This window comes from Canis lupus, chromosome 16, assembly GCF_011100685.1.
Source record: "Canis lupus familiaris isolate Mischka breed German Shepherd chromosome 16, alternate assembly UU_Cfam_GSD_1.0, whole genome shotgun sequence".
Lineage (NCBI taxonomy): Eukaryota > Metazoa > Chordata > Mammalia > Carnivora > Canidae > Canis > Canis lupus.
The window spans coordinates 22,953,434-22,970,326 of record NC_049237.1 but is presented as its reverse complement, the minus strand read 5'-3'; the positions used below and the strand labels follow the sequence as shown (position 1 = coordinate 22,970,326).

The following is a 16,893-nucleotide window of genomic DNA, read 5'->3' as shown; positions in this document are numbered from 1 at the left end:
TCTGGCCGAAGACAGTTCCTGTCCTTCTAGGTACTATGCGAATTCCTGGAATTTCTGCTCACCCATTTCAGAAGGTTCTGGTGTCTCAGGAAAAGAAGAGCCAAATGAAGAAATGTCTTGCTTGGCTTTACCACCAGAGGCCTGGGAATCTTCGCCTGTGCTGATGATAGCGAGAGCTGATGCTTACATGTGCTCTTGGCAGCGTTTATCCAACTAATAACTCTGTGAGGTAGTTAAGGAAGGTGTCATTATTCCCATTTTGCAGATGAGGCAACTGAGCTGCCAGGAGATTCATGGAATTCCATAGATAACAGAGTTGATCTATAGGAGAGCCAGGTCTGGGATGGCCCTATCAATCTACATCCAAGTCTGTCATTTTTCCTACCAAGCTCTCTCGCTCTATCTGAAGGTGGGGAAGGAGTCCAGGCTTGAATCTCTTTGGGGATAGACATTCATCAAGACTACCATGCCTGGTCTTGAGTTGCATACAGATGAGAAGATACTAGGAGGGGCTATGCCAGTGTGATTTTATGTCTTTGGCCCAGTGGTGTCATTCAGGTGGCTCAGGAGGCACGGAGGTTGTCCTAGGTCCTATTGACCTCGCCTCCACTGGTTCAAATTTCTCTATCACACAAAATATCCATTAGCTGTAATGATACAGTTTTCACTGTGGGGAAATTGCTAGAGAAAGAAGTTAGCTGGTGTTAAAGCTTCACTAAGTAAAAAATAAATAAATAAATAAATAAATAAATAAATAAATAAATAAATAAAGCAAGCTTCACTAAGTGTTCTTGGTACCTTTAATTTCAGTGAGTTTCCAGTGAGTCTGGCTCATTCTATATCTTCTCTGTTAGTCTCTGTACCCTCACAGTTACAAGAGATACCTGACAATGTGGATGGGCCCTGGCCGTGTGTTTTCTAAGGCATTCTGTCCGCCTGGGCGCGTGAGCACATGATGACTATATTCTTCCCTCATAGAGCTGCCAACTTCAGGAACTTCACATTCATCCAACTGAATGGAGAGTTTTCTCGGGGAAAGGGACTTGATGTCGGAGCCCGCTTCTGGAAAGGAAGCAACGTCCTTCTCTTTTTCTGTGATGTCGATATCTACTTCACCTCTGAATTCCTCAACACGTGCAGGCTGAACACGCAGCCAGGTATGGGTCTCTGGCCTCGACACTTCCCTTCCTCTCACTCCTTCATGGTTCCCTCTGACGTCCTGCTTCTGAACAGGCCTAATTTACCCCAAGAAAAGGAAAATCATCTGGTTTGATTTCTCCTTTGATGTCAGGGTGGGACTGTTGGCCCCCATAATCCTGAGATGCTTTGTCCTAAGTCTAGGACCCCTGTTCCGTGTTCAGCTGGGAGGTGGGCTCTAGTGAACATCCACAGGACAGGGCGTGGTGGGGATGATGGGGGCTGGAAAGCTGTCTGAGATTGAAGGGAAAGGAGTGGCCATGGGCAGACACTGAGGGAGGCAGGGATCTGAGCAGAAAGAATCCACGTGGAGAAAACCATTCTCCTGGAGTTTGACTTGTAAGCAGGCTAGTATTCAGCTGATAACAACTGTTAAATCATTGATGCTCTTGGGTGTAAACTGGTAAAGAGCAAATGCCCTGGGGTCCCTAAATCTACTGCTGCGTGAAGTCACCCTGGCCCTTCTGGCCACCCTTCAGAATCCCACAAGGCAGCAGTTAATGGGTTAATGTCTGGCAGGGCAGCTCAGTTGCTCCCCAGAGCCCCCATCTGTCAGGACTTTGCATGCCACTTCTGTGCTACAGATAGCCGAGAGTCTGCCCATGTGGTCGAGGTGTGTAGGACTGCTGAGATCTGTTTTATGGCTGAGTGAAAAGAAAAGAAAAAGTGGATACGAATATCTGGGATTATCAGAGAGCTGAATATGAGTGAACAAGCCTACTAGCTTTGCTTTAAGTGAATGTTTGTTTTCTGGTTTGCAGGGAAGAAGGTATTTTATCCGGTCCTTTTCAGTCAGTACAATCCTGGCATAATATATGGCCATCACGATGCAGTGCCTCCCCTGGAGCAGCAGCTGGTGAGTAATTACCCCGCAGGTGCCTTTGTGCAGCTCGCTTCCCTGTCTTTCATTACCAGGGGCACCTGACCATGAGTAAAGGTGAGGGGAAATCTGTGGATTGATTCCCACAGTAATTTTTAAATTTGGCAGACGTTCTGGCCTTTGGTCCCAGTGTCTTGTTGATTAAAAGTGCTTGTAATATTTAAAAGTGGAAAATAAGTAGGAACAGTACCTTACAGAAAGGTAATTTCACACCTTCATAGTTTTCTTCTATGGCTTTTAGAAACTAGTATTATCGCATTATGGATGCAGCACATTTTTTCTTCGTTATTACAGACCCTCCCAGGTAAGAAAGGTGACAGCTAGGAAGCAGAAGTCAGAAGGGGGTGGCTCACTGCAGGTCACCCAGTGAGCACATCAGTGGAGGAGTGAGGACCAGATCCAGGACCCTTCCCATAAGTGCCCTCATCCCCACACATGGCAGCCACTTTGGAGCACGGTCACCAGCAAGGTGGCTCCTAGAGGAACATTGGAGGGGCTTCTGTGCTGAAATCTTGGTGGGTGCCTGCATGGCCCAGTGGTTGAGCATCTGCCTTCAGCTCAGATCATGATCCTGGGGTTCTGGGATCAAGTTCCGCATTGGGCTCCTGCAGGGAGCCTGCTTCTCCCTCTGCCTATGTCTCTGCCTCTCTCTCTGTCTGTAATAAATAAAATCTTAAAAAAAAAAAGATCTTGGCTGCACAGGTGGTGGATAGTGGGACCACACAGCCCCCCAGGATCTCTGTATGCCGAGTGGTCTTGGTGGTGGCGGTGGTGGTGGCCCTGAGTCCAGAGAAAGCAGTGTGGGCCACGGGAAGGTGTGGTAAAGCCAGAAGAGGGTCTCTGTAACACAGGTAGGCAATGCCCTTCTGAGACAAAATTCCCCATTATTGTTGTCATCCCCAACTTGAACTCTGACCTTTCCCGGCAGAGGTATCAACTAGGTTTGTCTAAAGCTGCGTTCCAGCTCAGGATGACTGTCAGGAGGCGTCTGACCTTGGGTTGTCTGCTCTTCATCACTTTGAGTGTCTGTGTCTCCTCTTGAGGCAAAGCCATGTTTCTTCCCACTGAGTACCTCTTCGGGTACAGAAGGGAAATCCGCTGTGCGAACGTGAAGCTGTGAGGGAACCCCGTCTCTCAGGCTTCTGTGCAACGGGAGAGTAAATTGACTTCATTGAAAACATGTGTTCTTTGAGATTCTTTTGGCAGACTGATTTGGTCCTTAAGGTTCCAGAAGTAGCAAAACCTGTTCTCTGTAGCCCCGTCTTCCAGTTAACCTCTGGCTGATATAGGGATCTTTTCTAGAAGGTTTAGCTTGGGTTCCCTGAGGTTGAATGAGGTTGAATCCTCACCCATCCCAGCGTGGTTTCCCTTTGGCCTGTGCTGTCCAGTACCGTGATCAAAAACTCTCTCGTCCTGCAGTGAAACTCCACTACCACAGATAGACCGAGGATCTGTTCACGTAACCATATGTATATGTGTGCTGGATATCTCAGCACCGTCAGAGTTTTCCATTCCCCAAGAATCAGTTTTTGTCTACCTTAGGATGATATCACTTCTGTCAAGACACAGACCACCTTGTTTCCTTTCCATGAGTTGTAAGTTTCTATTAGGGCTGGAGGGGGAGAAAGAATATAGGATTTATTTTCTTTCAGCCAATCAGAATGTAAGTTCCTTTGGTTTTAAATAAAGTACTTCTTTACATTTGACATCAAATATGATTAATGTTTCGACTTCAAACTCATAAAGATCTTATTTGCTTGCAAGGAATTCTTTTCATTTCACACTTTAAAAGTTTTATCCTTTTATTACCATTCCTGCAGGGAAGCAGGTGCAAAGGGAAGCTAGACGTGTGATGTGGTTAAGCCAGTTTCTGAGATCCCCAGAATTACTAGTCAAGCAGAAACAACTGAGGAATGCCTGGATGTCTCAGCGATTGAGAGCATCTGCCTTTGGCTCAGGGAGTGATCCCAGGGTCCTAGGATCGAGTCCCACATCGGGGTCCTGCAGGGAGCCTGCTTCTCCCTCTGCCTGTGTCTCTGCCTCTCTCATGAATAAATAAGTTTTAAAAACAAAACAGAACTGAGGTCTCTATGTCCACAGCTAGAGCCTCTGAATTATCCTGCAGCTTTGACAGTTACTTCCAAATACACCTTAGAGCTTTCCTAGAGCACATAAATCTGATATGTTAGGGTTCAGTGTTCATGATGGCTTAGTCCAGAGAAACACAGTAGCTGTCTCTGAGACACAGGGGGTTCTCCATCTACAAGGAAAGTATTGATTATGTTCGTTATTGGATGAGCCATTTCTTGAGCACTTGCTGCCTGCAGAGATCTAGATTGGAAGTTCTGGATTAATCAGAGGAACTGAAACAGTTTTGTATGAAGTGATTGGGGAGGTCACTTTACTGTCTTGTTTTTATGGACTCGCCCAAGATCATACAACCAGCTAGTAGCAGAACTCAGGTTGAAAGCAAGATTTCCTTACCCTACTGCAGTGGAAGCAGATTTGCTTAGGATCAAGATGAGGGCTGAAATATAAAGGAAATGATCTGACAAAAATTCCAAAGGAGAACATCAAGCTACAGAAATTAATTTAATGGAAACAATGTGTAGGTGCTAAGAAGGTATACATTGAAACAAGATGGTTAGACATGGTAAGTTAGTAAAGACTTCCTACCAAAGGTTCATTTTGACTCAGTCATGAAAGATCTGAGATCTGCAGATATTCTTTTTTTTTTTTTAAGATTTTATTTTATCTGACAGAGAGCATAAGCAGGAGGAGCAGCAGGCAGAGGGAGAGGGAGAAGCAGGCCCTCCGTGGAGCAGGGAGCCTGAAGCAGGACTTGATCCCAGGACCTTGGGAACATGATCTGAGCCAAAGGCAGACACTCCAACAGAGCCATCCAGGCGCCCAGATCTATAGATATTCTTGAGAGCCACCCTGGAATATCAGTGTCGAGGTGGAGGGAGAACACAGATCCAGAATGGAGCCATAACGAAGAGTACTCACTGATGCAAACACGAGACAAGTGTGCGCAGCCCAGCGAGTGTGACCTCAGTAGTCCCTGTGCTGGTCACTGCCTGTCAGGGGCACTGCTGTGACACTTTGTCTTCAGACTAAAGCCAGAAGTCACATTCGGGGGCGGGGGGGGGGGGGGAGGGCATTCAGACTAGTTGTTTCTTTACTTTTGAGTATAGACCATTAATAATAAGTATGTGACATCATGGGATTTTATGCTAACATTTAATTTTTTGAGTTGTAAACCTGAGATAAAACTTGCTGATGTTTTTATGTAGAAAGACTCAGAGAGAAAGGACTGACTCTCTCTGACTTAAATGATTATTAACTTTAGACATTCCACTTTCCTGGTTCCAACCTGGTTCGTGCTGGTACCCACCAAGCTCTTCTGTCTGCAGAGCCTCTCCCTCCCCGGACACCCGGCCTTTCCTTCCCCCTCTGCCAGAGATATATTTCCAAAACATAGATTAATCCCATTTTAAATCATCTTGTCTGGCTTAAAGCCAGCTAGTAAATGTTTAACCACCCACCCTCTGGAAAGAGGAGAGGCAAAGCCCTGATACAAGGTGTTCGCCAGTTTCCATGCTGCCAGTGATTCCACCCCCCCCACCCCCCCGTGGCCTGGTGGAGGCCCAGAGCGATGTCACTGCACACCGAGGTGGGGTGAGGTCTGGGAGCTGGTCCTGCCGGCCCCAGCATAGCACTGCCAGCCTTGATGGCTCCTTGGTATTAAGTGCCCCCCCACATAGACTTGGAAACCAGTGACAGAGCATGTGTCTGCAAACCCCAGCACCTGGCGCATGGCGCCAGCTCAGTAGACCCCTGGCCTCTCTGCCTGGTGCGTGCCCGGCCTGTGTCTGTGCCCTGGCCTTGCCCCGTGAGGCCCTGTCACCACCGCCCCCCCTCCGAGGCTTGGGGGGTGTGACCTCTCAGCCTGCTGTGCACCCCACCCAGCATTTCCGTGCAGCGACTTTGTGCCTGTCTGTCCAGGGTGCACATGGCACACTGAGTCCTGTCCTCACCCTCTTTGAGTCCAGGTACCCTCCCCCTGTCCGCCCCTTCCAGGAAGTATGTTACCACTAATCTGCATTTCGGTTTACATTTCTAAAACTTGCTGACTGAGCAGAGTCCATCCTTTGGTCTGCTCTTACACAGATAGCGCTGGGTACCACAAGTGGTCATGCATGCCATCCGCAGCCCGTCGGAAGCCAGCACTGCGCCCGCCTTATTGCATGGACCCACCAGTGAGGCGCAGGGGCACGACTGCTCGTTCCACAGACAAAACTTGTGCACTGAGGCGTAGGTCACTTGCTGGGATTGCTGAGTGAGACACTGGGAAGCAAAGGTGGCCCTGTGTGATGAAGACGGGACCAAGGCCGATGCTGCGTGGCAGCCACGTGTTCTTAGGCCTTGGAGTGCTTCCAGGAGAGTGGAATCCAGCCGTGGGTATAGAGTCCTACATGAGGAAGCCTGGACAGTTCTCCCCCAGCATGATACCCTCCAGAAGATACCTTATTCTTTTAAGCAGATACCATTAAAAGAGGCCTTGTGGGAAAATGTGGGTTAACAGGAATCTTGGAGGAGGTGGCATTCAAGTCCATTCTTAAACCAATTCTATGAAAGCTGTGCCTCCACGGTATTTTATTTCTCAAGACATAGAAATGGTTACAGCAATCCTGGTGTTGGTCCAGGCTCAGTCATTCCACCTCTGCACCCCCATCCAGACTCCCCCAGTGCCCAGGTAAGGGAAGTATCATGCAGGGTCGGGGGCACCCACCCCAGCCACTGAAGGCCTGAAGCTCGGGGTGGCTGCTGCTTGCAGGCAGGACTGGCTGCATAATTCGTGTGGCCCAGTACAGAGTGGAAGTGCAGGGCCCCAGTGCAGGAATTATTAAGCATTTCGAGAGCATTAAACCCAGGAGGAAAGCCTCTGAGCGCGGGGCCTGCCGACTGCAGGGCCACATACCACAGGTGTTTCTCGTGAGTGTGAGCCTGGGCAAACACAGCCTTGGCTCTTGGGAGGCTCTCTTTGATTTACAGGTAATACTCTGCTTGAATATTTGTTATTTATTTTATTTCAGGGCCCAGATTGCACCATTAAACCATCGGCACCATTAAACCGACAGGCACTGACTGCCTTCCTGGGTCCCCCTGCAGCTGCAGGGTGGCCGTCTTCCCACATCTTTGGGGAGAGACTCTGGTCTGTGCTTTGTGTTTTGGTCCCAATAGAAAATAATCAGCCCCGTCACATGCATCACCCACAGAGGTGTGGGTCTGGAAACTTCCTGTGGGAGAGCAGGCTTGACAGCCGTCCTTCTGTGCTGTGCTATGCTCCTGCCCTGCAGTGCTCTGCTGAGATCTAAGGTGGAGAGGGAAGGGGGCTGCAGAGACTTGAGAGGAGGCTAGTCCTCAAAAGACCTTGTGTTGAGTCAGGATAGCACTTGAAAACAGATCGGTGAAATTCAGGAAAGAAGGAGATGTTTTTCTTTTGACTTATGATCTTTATCTGAGTTTCTTCCTCCTCTGTGGTAGTAAACATTGTTGGTGTATATTTATCTTTTCAAAGCTTGAATAGAGCAGTGGAGCTTCTTGTGCCTGGGGCGGAGGCTCTAAGCAGCAGAGCCCTCTGCTTAGAGCCCAGGAAGGCAAAAACATTTTTGTCCGTTTGTCCAAAGCCACATGATTCTGAATTTTCCCACCAAAATCCCTGGGCCCTCATGACTCACCCAAGAACTCCTTATGTGATCCATGTCTGTTTCCACTGGCATGAAGCCCTCTCTGCCCTAAGACTGCTCCTCATCCTCTCTTGGAGAAGCATTTATTGAGTACCTGATGTGTACTTGACAGTGATCTGGAGGCAATCAACCAGACCAAGGCCCTGGGCTTATGTTCACCAGTGGTGGTTGGTGAACACAGAAAAGAGAGGAAACAAATGCATCAACCAGATAATTTCAGAAAGCTGTGTTATGGAGAGAATAAAGCAGGTGACAGTATAGAGAGTGACATGGTGGTGACGGAGGTACAGGCTGCCGACCCTGGCTGACGAGGCCGGGATGACTGCTCTAAACAAGTGATGTTGGACCAGAGCCCACTGGTGAGCAAAGAAAAGGTGACCCAGGAAAGGGGTCTGCAAGTGTCTAGCCTCAGAGACCTGCCAGCCTGGTGTGTCCAAGGGGCAGGACAGAAGGAGACTGTGTGAGGGGATGTGAGCTGGACGAGGCAGGCGGGGCTTTGGTCACGTAGGACCTTCACAGGGCAGAGGTTTTCTCTGGGTTTATTCTAATTGTATTAGTGAGAATGCAATAAAAGCCCCTTCAGGGTTTTAAATTGGAACATGCTGTGATCTGATAAACATTTGAGAGCGCTCACTCCCAGCTCGGCTACTCGTTGAGGGCACGATGCCAGTGACGTGACACAGCTGTGGGGGGTAAAGCCTGTCAGGAGTGAACTCGGGCTTGCCCTGATGTTATATGCTGTGGGTGCCATCAGATTGGTTTCCACCAATGGCTAAATTTCAAGGAGCATTTCAGATAGTGGCTTTCTTAGGCTTGCCAACCAGTTAGGAAGTTTTTATATAGTGCATTCCCCAGCTGGTAAATCAGTTTGTGTCTGTCCCGCTGGTCCCAGGTGAGGGTCACTCTTGACCTTGTCCAGCCTTGCTGGGTGCTGCATCCACAGCCTGGGTGCGGGGCGACCACCTCTTGCCACCCCTCTTGTCTTTCTTCCCAAGCCCTGGCCTTCCTCTTTTAGATTCCATACAGACCTCAGCCAGATGCTTGAAGTTGGGATACTGGCACTTCTCTTAACTCCATGTTTATCCAGAAGCTTAGAGGACTGGTCTTCATCCTGACCAGCAGAAAGGATATTAAGCCATTAGCTGCAACAGAAACCGTGTGTACCTGCTATGAAACAGAAACTCTTTTTAATTTTTTTTATTTATTTATTTATTTATGATAGTCACACAGTGAGAGAGAGAGAGGCAGAGACACAGGCAGAGGGAGAAGCAGGCTCCATGCACCGGGAGCCCGACGTGGGATTCGATCCCGGGTCTCCAGGATCGCGCCCTGGGCCAAAGGCAGGCGCCAAACCGCTGCGCCACCCAGGGATCCCCAGAAACTCTTTTTAAAAAATGACTCAATGGAGATTTTCCCAAGCTTTCCTTCCCTGCAAAATCTTTCCAGTTGATACTAATGAAATTACCTTGTCACTTGGGAGATATTGTATAACAGGCCTTTGTTCTGAGGAGGAATTGGAACACATCTGCTGGGACTCACTGACAAAATCTCTCTTGGTCCTCATTTTCCTTCCCCAAACCCTGACGCGTATGTATTCACTCGGTGCGAGTGGTCGTGAAGAGGAGATGGTTTCATGGATTACAAAGCAAAAGAATTTTTAATTTCACAGCTCTGCCACGAGCCATTTATGGAAGACAGTTGAGGCTGTGGTAGAGAGAAGAAGCTTCGGGAACGTGGAAGAGCAGTGAGGATAGATGGGAGCTGGGAGAGACCTTAGCGGAGGGTTAGTTCAACCTCCTGATTGATTGGTTGATTGACTGATTGCTTTATTTGAGAAAGAGAGTGACAGAGAGCATGAGTGGGGGAAGGGCAGAGGGAGAGGGAGAAGCAGACTCCCTCCTGAGCAGGGAGCTGATTGCTTGTTAGGCTCCATCCCTGGCCCCTGGGATCATGACCTGAACTGAGGCAAATGCTTAACCAACTGGGCCATCAAGGCACCCCTTAATTTTTTATTTTTATTTGGGGGGAGGGGCAGGGGGAGAAGGAGAAGAATCTCAAGCAGGCTCTATGCCCAGCACAGAGCCCCATGCAGGGGGCTCAATCCCACGACCCCAAGATCGTGACCTGAGCCGAAATCAGGAGTCAGATGCTTAACGGACTGAGGCACCCAGGCGCCCCTCAACCACCTCATTTAAAGGAAAGGAAGTAGAGGCTCAAAGAATTGAGGGATCTGACAGAAGCAGAAAAGTCAGTCCATGGGCAAGTTGGGAGGAGACGCTGGTGCTCCTCCCCTGCTACACAGTCTGTGATGAGCAGTGAGCAAAGGGAGCCAAACCTCACAGGCAGAAAATGGAAAAGTCTTGGTGGGTGGGGACCTGCTGTGGCCCCCTCCCACTTCCCCATCCCTCAGGAGGGGATTTTCTGCACTAAGCACCGATGTTAACCCCAAGAATGAATCGTGAAAAAGAACTATTACAGTCTCAGAATGAGTCCCAGAATTAGCTCCGCCAAAAAACTAAAGGAAAGTTTGGAAAGGTCTTGCTGCTTTAGCAAATGCATTGGAAATTTCTTTGCAGAGTAACAGGCTGTGCAGGCCCCGGCCTCGCTCTCTGAAGACCGTCCCTGCTTGGATGGCCTCCTGGCAGCCCTGCAGCTTGGCACCACCACAGATGCTCTTGGGAGCAGTTTGGTTTTAAAATAGTTTAGAGATGAATGGACAGAGCCTTTCTTCAGAACCTGGACTCCTGATGCCCTTTACCTCAGGGAGCAAGAGGTCGCAGAGCCCAAGTAACACACTGCCTTCTCAGGTTTTCTTTGCATTTCCCAAGGGAGTCCTATGTGTGCCCCTGTGCCAGGGCAGCTGACTCCCCGGCTGTTCTCTTTGCCTTCCCTCCCTCCCAAGCCCTGGCTGGCTCCCACCCGGCCTGTGTGAGGGGCCGAGGCCTCCTGTTCTCTCTGGTACTGCTGCTGAGCCAGACACGTAGGTGGCTTTTCCATGGTGCCGCTCAAAAGCTTGCTCTCCTGGTTTGTTTTTGAGTGTGAGTGTGAGCATGAGTGTGTGTGTTCATGCCGACACCCTAGGAACCTTCCAAGCAGAGGTGCCAAGGACCACAGGGCCCATCTCGGAGCTGCTGCATTCAGGGTGTTCCTGGCTGTCGGAAAGGCCTGGGGCCCAGCGTTTCCCGCGCAGGGCTGTCGCTGGGCTCCCCACTTCGCACCGCTGGCACCGCTCTGTGACATCTCTCCATCACGGTCCCCTCTGTCCACCCCTCCTGAATGACCGAATGACCATGTTTTCCCCGCAGGTCATAAAGAAGGAAACTGGATTTTGGCGAGACTTTGGCTTTGGGATGACCTGTCAGTACCGTTCGGACTTCATCAATATAGGTAAGACGGCGCCGAGCAGCACGTCTGCACCTCTGCTGCCACCTGGAGGCCGAGGCCCGAAGCCCAGAGTAGGCAGGAGGGCCCCGGGCGGGTTCCCACGATGCTGGGTGTACCCACTTCCCAAGAGAGGGCTGTTGCTCTTGTCGTGGACTTGGGGTCTGGACCAGGAGGAGGCTGGGGCGTGTGTGACCTTGAGCCCCTCTAATCTCCACTAGACCCTCCCAGTCACCCCAAATGTGGCACACAGACTGAGGGCAAGGCAGCTGCTACAGACAGATGACTTCAAACTGCTCCCCCGGCCGCCACCACCCCGCTCCCGAGCCTCCTTCTGACCTAGTTCTGGCTCTGGTCCCTCCCAGGCAGAACATTCTGGGCCTCCACAGTAGCAGGATCCACTGAGAAACATAAGGGCAACGTGGGAGATTTGGGAAAATCACATACCAGAAAAGATCCAAATTTCTCTCTGCTGAACCTTCAAAAATTCCAGATGCTACTTCAGGCTCCGGCTGAGCGTATAGTCACTGTCCATGCACACACGTTCCCAGAATGCCCAGAGGAAAGGCCCTTAGGTCACAGTTGAGGCCAAAGGACATGGGGACAGCACGGCAGGTGGGGGCTGTGGGATGAGAGCACTTCCTGTCCCTCAGAGTGGCACCTGCTCATGTGCCTTGAGACAGAGTGACATTGTGACTCTGCACACCAGAGGCTTTGGTCCTGGGCTCAGGCTCAGGGTGGCTGCTGGCATGGGGTCAAGAAGCTCCGGCTCCCAGATCATGGACACTGCCACCACCCCGCCCCATCTTCCTTTTTAAAGCAGGTTTCCGTTTCGAGAAACCCTGTGTTCCCGTGCTCTGTGTGCACGGACAGATCCATTTGTGATGATGTATGTTTATCAGACTTGAATTTAGAATAAACTGGATTTTCCTAAGGATGGGGCATCATGGCAGCTGACACATGTGGGAATGGTGGGCTCCCTCCATGAGCCATTGCTGTCACCTCAGAGTCTCTGGGTCACGTCTGGACCCCAGTCATCCCTTAGCATCTTGTATTTATCTGTAAGCATCTAACTTTTGCACCGTCTCTTTAACAAGCTGTAATGATACCGATAAGAAACCCATTACAACGAAGCAAGCACTTCCCCTTCCGTGACTGCTCGCTCGGGCATGAGGTCTAGTTCACACCAGGATAAGGAACCGTGGCTCAAGAGAGGTGACCTGGCCGAACTGAGACTCACGTTCCTGACCCCTGACTCTGTTGTCTGCCCGCCGGCCATCGGGGGCCACCAGCCACTTGTGTGCAGAGCCCAACCATGGGCAGGCTCAGGTGGCCTGTGCATGGGTCCCCCTTCCGGCCTGGTGGTGATGGGCGGCCTGGAGCAGAGGAGGGTGGCCTGGGGGCCATGTGGGACCAGTGATGACAGGCATTTGGGGGAACTTCACCACTTTTCGTCAAAGTTACATTTAAGTCTTGGAGGGTTCAAGCTGGCAAGGCGGCAGCAGGGCCCACTGTGGGGCTCAGGCCACTGCGTGGCAGTTCCGGCAGCCCTAGGAGGCAGGCGGTGCCAGGAGGCCTGTCTGTGACCTCGTGGCATCCGGGAGTGGGTGCTGGCCGCCGCTGCGAAACCTTCCCTTTGGGGTGTCTGAATTCTCCCTTGCAGACGGACACCCGCAGATTTCAGAGGGGCAGTGACACATGCCCCCTAAAACACTGCCGCACCACGCAATGAGGGCCATGTCTGTGTGGGGCAGGAAGGGCACAGAGGTCGGAGGCGGCCGAGCAGCATGACTCAGCGGTGTCCTCTCTCCCACAGGTGGCTTTGACTTGGACATCAGAGGCTGGGGCGGGGAGGACGTGCACCTGTACCGCAAGTATCTCCACAGCAATCTGATTGTGGTGCGTACACCTGTGCGGGGGCTCTTCCACCTGTGGCACGAGAAGCACTGCGTGGACGAACTGGCCCCCGAGCAGTACAAGATGTGCATGCAGTCCAAGGCCATGAACGAGGCGTCCCACGGGCAGCTGGGGATGCTGGTCTTCAGGCACGAGATAGAGGCCCACCTTCGCAAACAGAAGACGAGTAGCAAAAAAACCTGAACTCCCAGGGATAGATCCAGGGAGGTTTTGTACTTTTTTCCCTTTGTGATCACTGAACATGTGGCTGTGACAAAGAAAAGATTTCCCTCAAGGGAAAGAAAAAAAAAAGTTCAACTGATTAGTAAAAGAGATGGGAGAGAGCCTCTGATTTCTCTCTGCCTATTTGGCTCAACGCAACAGGAATTAAAATCTCCCACTTGGCCTGCAGGAGCAGCCCAAATGCATCCCGTGCAGAGTCTGACAAAGGCAGGATGATTGTGAGGTTACAAGCCTAACTGCGTGGAGGTTTTGTGTTTACAGCAGAGTGAGAGCTATTATCTTTTGTGCCCGTTGAAACATTCACAAATTATAAAAAGTTTTTTTTATAAGGAGTTCTTTCAAATGAAAGGCAAGCACATGTCTCCCCTATGAGTGATGACTGCGTGGGTAGGGCTGTCGTGCCTGGAAATGCTGACATATCAGGAGACCTTGTGAGCTTCGGAGATACACTCCTGGCGATCCTTGTGAGTATATTAAGCAAAACCAAATGGACTCAAAAAGAGAAAAAGAGAAACTATTGTGTCATTTCCATCCAAGATTAACCAAAAATAATCTGCTCATCTTTTTTTATTATAGTTTTAACCATCCTCGTTTCTTAATTTTATTTAAAAATGCCTTTTTTTTGCTTATGAGTTATATTCTGCTTATTTAATTACCAATTTGCAAGCCTTACTAAGATAGCACAAGTTAGCATACATTTTTATATACTTTAAGAAAATACTTGTATTGTGAGAAACTTTAGTTCAGATTGAGCCCCATATCCAAGGACATGCCAAATGCTGATCCCGTCAGACCCTGAATGTCAGGTGGAAGTCGTGGCATGGGGCTACTGATACATCGAGACTTAGAGATACTTTATCTGAAGAGTATTTCCCAAGAGGAGCAACTGAACATTGGATGGAAAGAAAGATATACGTTTTCCCTTAACAGAAAGCCTCATTCAGACTGGTAATATCTTGATTTATTCAAAAGTCAGAAAACACATTTTCTCCTCAGGAGAACTGGGGACCACGTTCTTACCTGTTTAAATAAACCAAAGTATACTGTGTGAACCAAACTATCTTTTTTCAAAGCAGGGTGCTCTTCCTGGCTGCTGGCTTTTATGAAAAGAAATGCAGAAAAATGTATTTTGTGAAAGATCACTCCATCTGCCAGAGTCAAGTGGGATGGGAGATTTTGCTACATGTTCACCCACCCCAATCTACGGGAAAGTAAATATTTTTTAAATTAAACAGTTCTACTTAGCTGCCAAGATGCTTCTGAAAATGGCATTTTATTACAGTTTCCAACTATTTTTTAAAAATACAGTTAACATTGAGTGATTTCTACATTCATGTGAAAATTATTTATTTATTAGCCAGCACCAGATGCATGAGCTAATTATCTGTGATTCCTTGCCTTCTGTTTGCCCACAGTCAACTCATTGTTTAAAAGCTTCCAGAACATTCAAGCTGTTGGTGTGTAAAAAAAAAAAAAAAAAAAAAAAATGCATTGTATTGATTTGTACTGGTAGTTCGTAAAATTTAATTAAAACACAGGACATGAATGGAAGGTAACATTGGACAGCTAATAAAATATGATTTGTGGATATAATTTCTTCTTGGAATAAGAATGCCATTTCTTTAGTTTTGGGAAAACTTTTTTAATGTGGAGAGACCAGGATTTCTGAACCCTGGTGCAACAGACCCCATGGGCTAGATCCCTCATAGTTGCCAGGGCTGCCCTGTGTACTGTAGGGTATTTAGCAGCATCCCTGGCCTTCACCTGCTAGATCCAAGGAGCATCTCTCACCTACATTGACAATCAATATGTCTGCAGTCATTGCCACATGTCTTCTGGAGGGCACAAAAGCACCCCCCTACCTGCCCCTTTTGAGGACCACTGGTCTAGAAGGAGAGAACCACAAGGGAAAACCTGGCTGTTAATATTATTTCACTTGTCTTTTTTTAGAAGAAATTGAGAAATGATTTCTAAGGTCCTTTTCTGACTGGGTTTCATATTTTCACATACAGTTGGGATACTGGAGATTCAGGGCATCTCTGGCCTCTCTCTAGCAGTTCTGGGGGCTCCGCGGGACTGCCCTGCACAGTCCTGCCCATATTCTCCAGGTGTCAGGAGGATGCACTTCCAGCAGGCCGGCAGCAATGCTGCGACCTTGTGATTAGGCAGGTCTGGGTGTCCTGCGGACGGTGTAATCCCAGGCTGCACTCTGGGGGCCAACCAGCCATTTGTGCTGCTGTCGGTTGCATATCACTGATGCCTGAGGCAGTGATTAGGAATTGAGTTTCAACAGTTGGTTAAGAATTGCTGAGGTAGATGAAGAAGAAAGGAAACAGCATAATATTGACCTATTTCTCTCTTTTTAGAACTTAGGTATAGCAGTTTTATTAACAAGTAGGAGTCCTCTTAAAGCACATGTAAGAGGGGGGTCTGTTTTAGTTTGGGCTGCTGTACAAACGTCCCTGGATGAGTGGCCTAACCAGCAAGGGGATGATTAGGTCACAAACGCCGAGAATTCTGGGATTGAGGGGCGGGCAGATCCGTTGTCTGGTGAGGACCCATCTCACTGGATCCACGCAGGACAGAGACCCGGCAGAGGGCTAAGTACCTCCTAAGGGCCTCACTTCCAAATACTATCACAGTAGGGCTTCAACATCTGAATTTGGCTGGGGCGGGGGGCGGGGGGGGGGTTGCAAACATCCAGGCCTTAGCAGGACCTACCCTGTCCTGTATACAGAAGGATTGGTGAAGGCCCTGCTGCGACATTACAGTTAGGGGACTAGGAATTTAACCCCAGACAGCAAAGGAAAGGAGTGAGGACCTCTGGCTTAGAGGACCCAGTCCCATGAGAACTTCTAGACGAAGGAAGTGCTGAGTCTTGGGCCTGTGTGATGCGCTGTCTGCATCTTCCCTCTGTTCTCATGGTATCTGGGTCACCCAAGAACTAGCCCAGCCATCTCCCTGGAGCGGGGGCGTCCATGCAGACCTGGGTCCCCTCTGAGCCGTGGTGAGCTGACCCACCTCTTCCCCCATCTCACTCAGTAATGGCAGGTCAGTAGCTTGAAGTGGACCAAGGTGGGAGTATTTACACTGTGGAAACAGTTGGCGGAGGCTACCTAGCAGGACTCCCCTGCTCTCCTGCCCCACCACCCCCTCCCCCTCGCAGCTGGTCATCACGACTGCATTGATGAGCCCCAGGCAGTCGAAGAGCATTAGAGGTTTTTGAGGTTGGTTGTAGAGCCAGGCACCTCCCGCACAGAAGACCACCTCCTCAAGCAGGCAGTACCATTTTCCAGGTGCGGGAACCGTGAGGAACCTGCTCGGGGTCACACCTTCACACCACATCCTGCCTCCAGCTGCAGAGGGCTACAAGGTCAGGGTGGGGGTGGGGGGAAGAGGGAGCTTCGGCCTCCAGCAAGTCCAGAGTCTGTTCTCTGCTGCCTCAGTTTCCCACCATGTTCTGCTCTTCAGCACACCTCAGAATCCCCTGACAATGAGTGAGAACAACACAGAGGCCCAGGAACACACGGAATGCACAGAGCT

At 49.6% G+C, this 16,893-nt stretch overlaps 1 protein-coding gene across 27 annotated transcripts in view; it reads left to right on the top strand.

The window, feature by feature from the left end:
- The window catches only part of CSGALNACT1 (chondroitin sulfate N-acetylgalactosaminyltransferase 1), a 327,304-nt gene extending 312,361 nt beyond the window's left edge, over positions 1 to 14,943 (top strand). For 26 of the 27 annotated variants that reach the window (XM_038559883.1, XM_038559873.1, XM_038559866.1 and 23 more), the window contains 4 exons: positions 979 to 1,157; positions 1,959 to 2,053; positions 11,136 to 11,217; positions 13,028 to 14,943. In XM_038559883.1, coding sequence (XP_038415811.1) covers positions 979 to 1,157; positions 1,959 to 2,053; positions 11,136 to 11,217; positions 13,028 to 13,311 — 640 coding nt within the window. In that variant the 3' untranslated portion in view covers positions 13,312 to 14,943. Of the gene's footprint in view, positions 1 to 978; positions 1,158 to 1,958; positions 2,054 to 6,250; positions 6,662 to 11,135; positions 11,218 to 13,027 lie in introns of those variants that run through there. The other variant, XM_038559891.1, reaches the window with a different exon arrangement.
- The last annotated feature ends 1,950 nt before the right edge of the window (positions 14,944 to 16,893 follow it).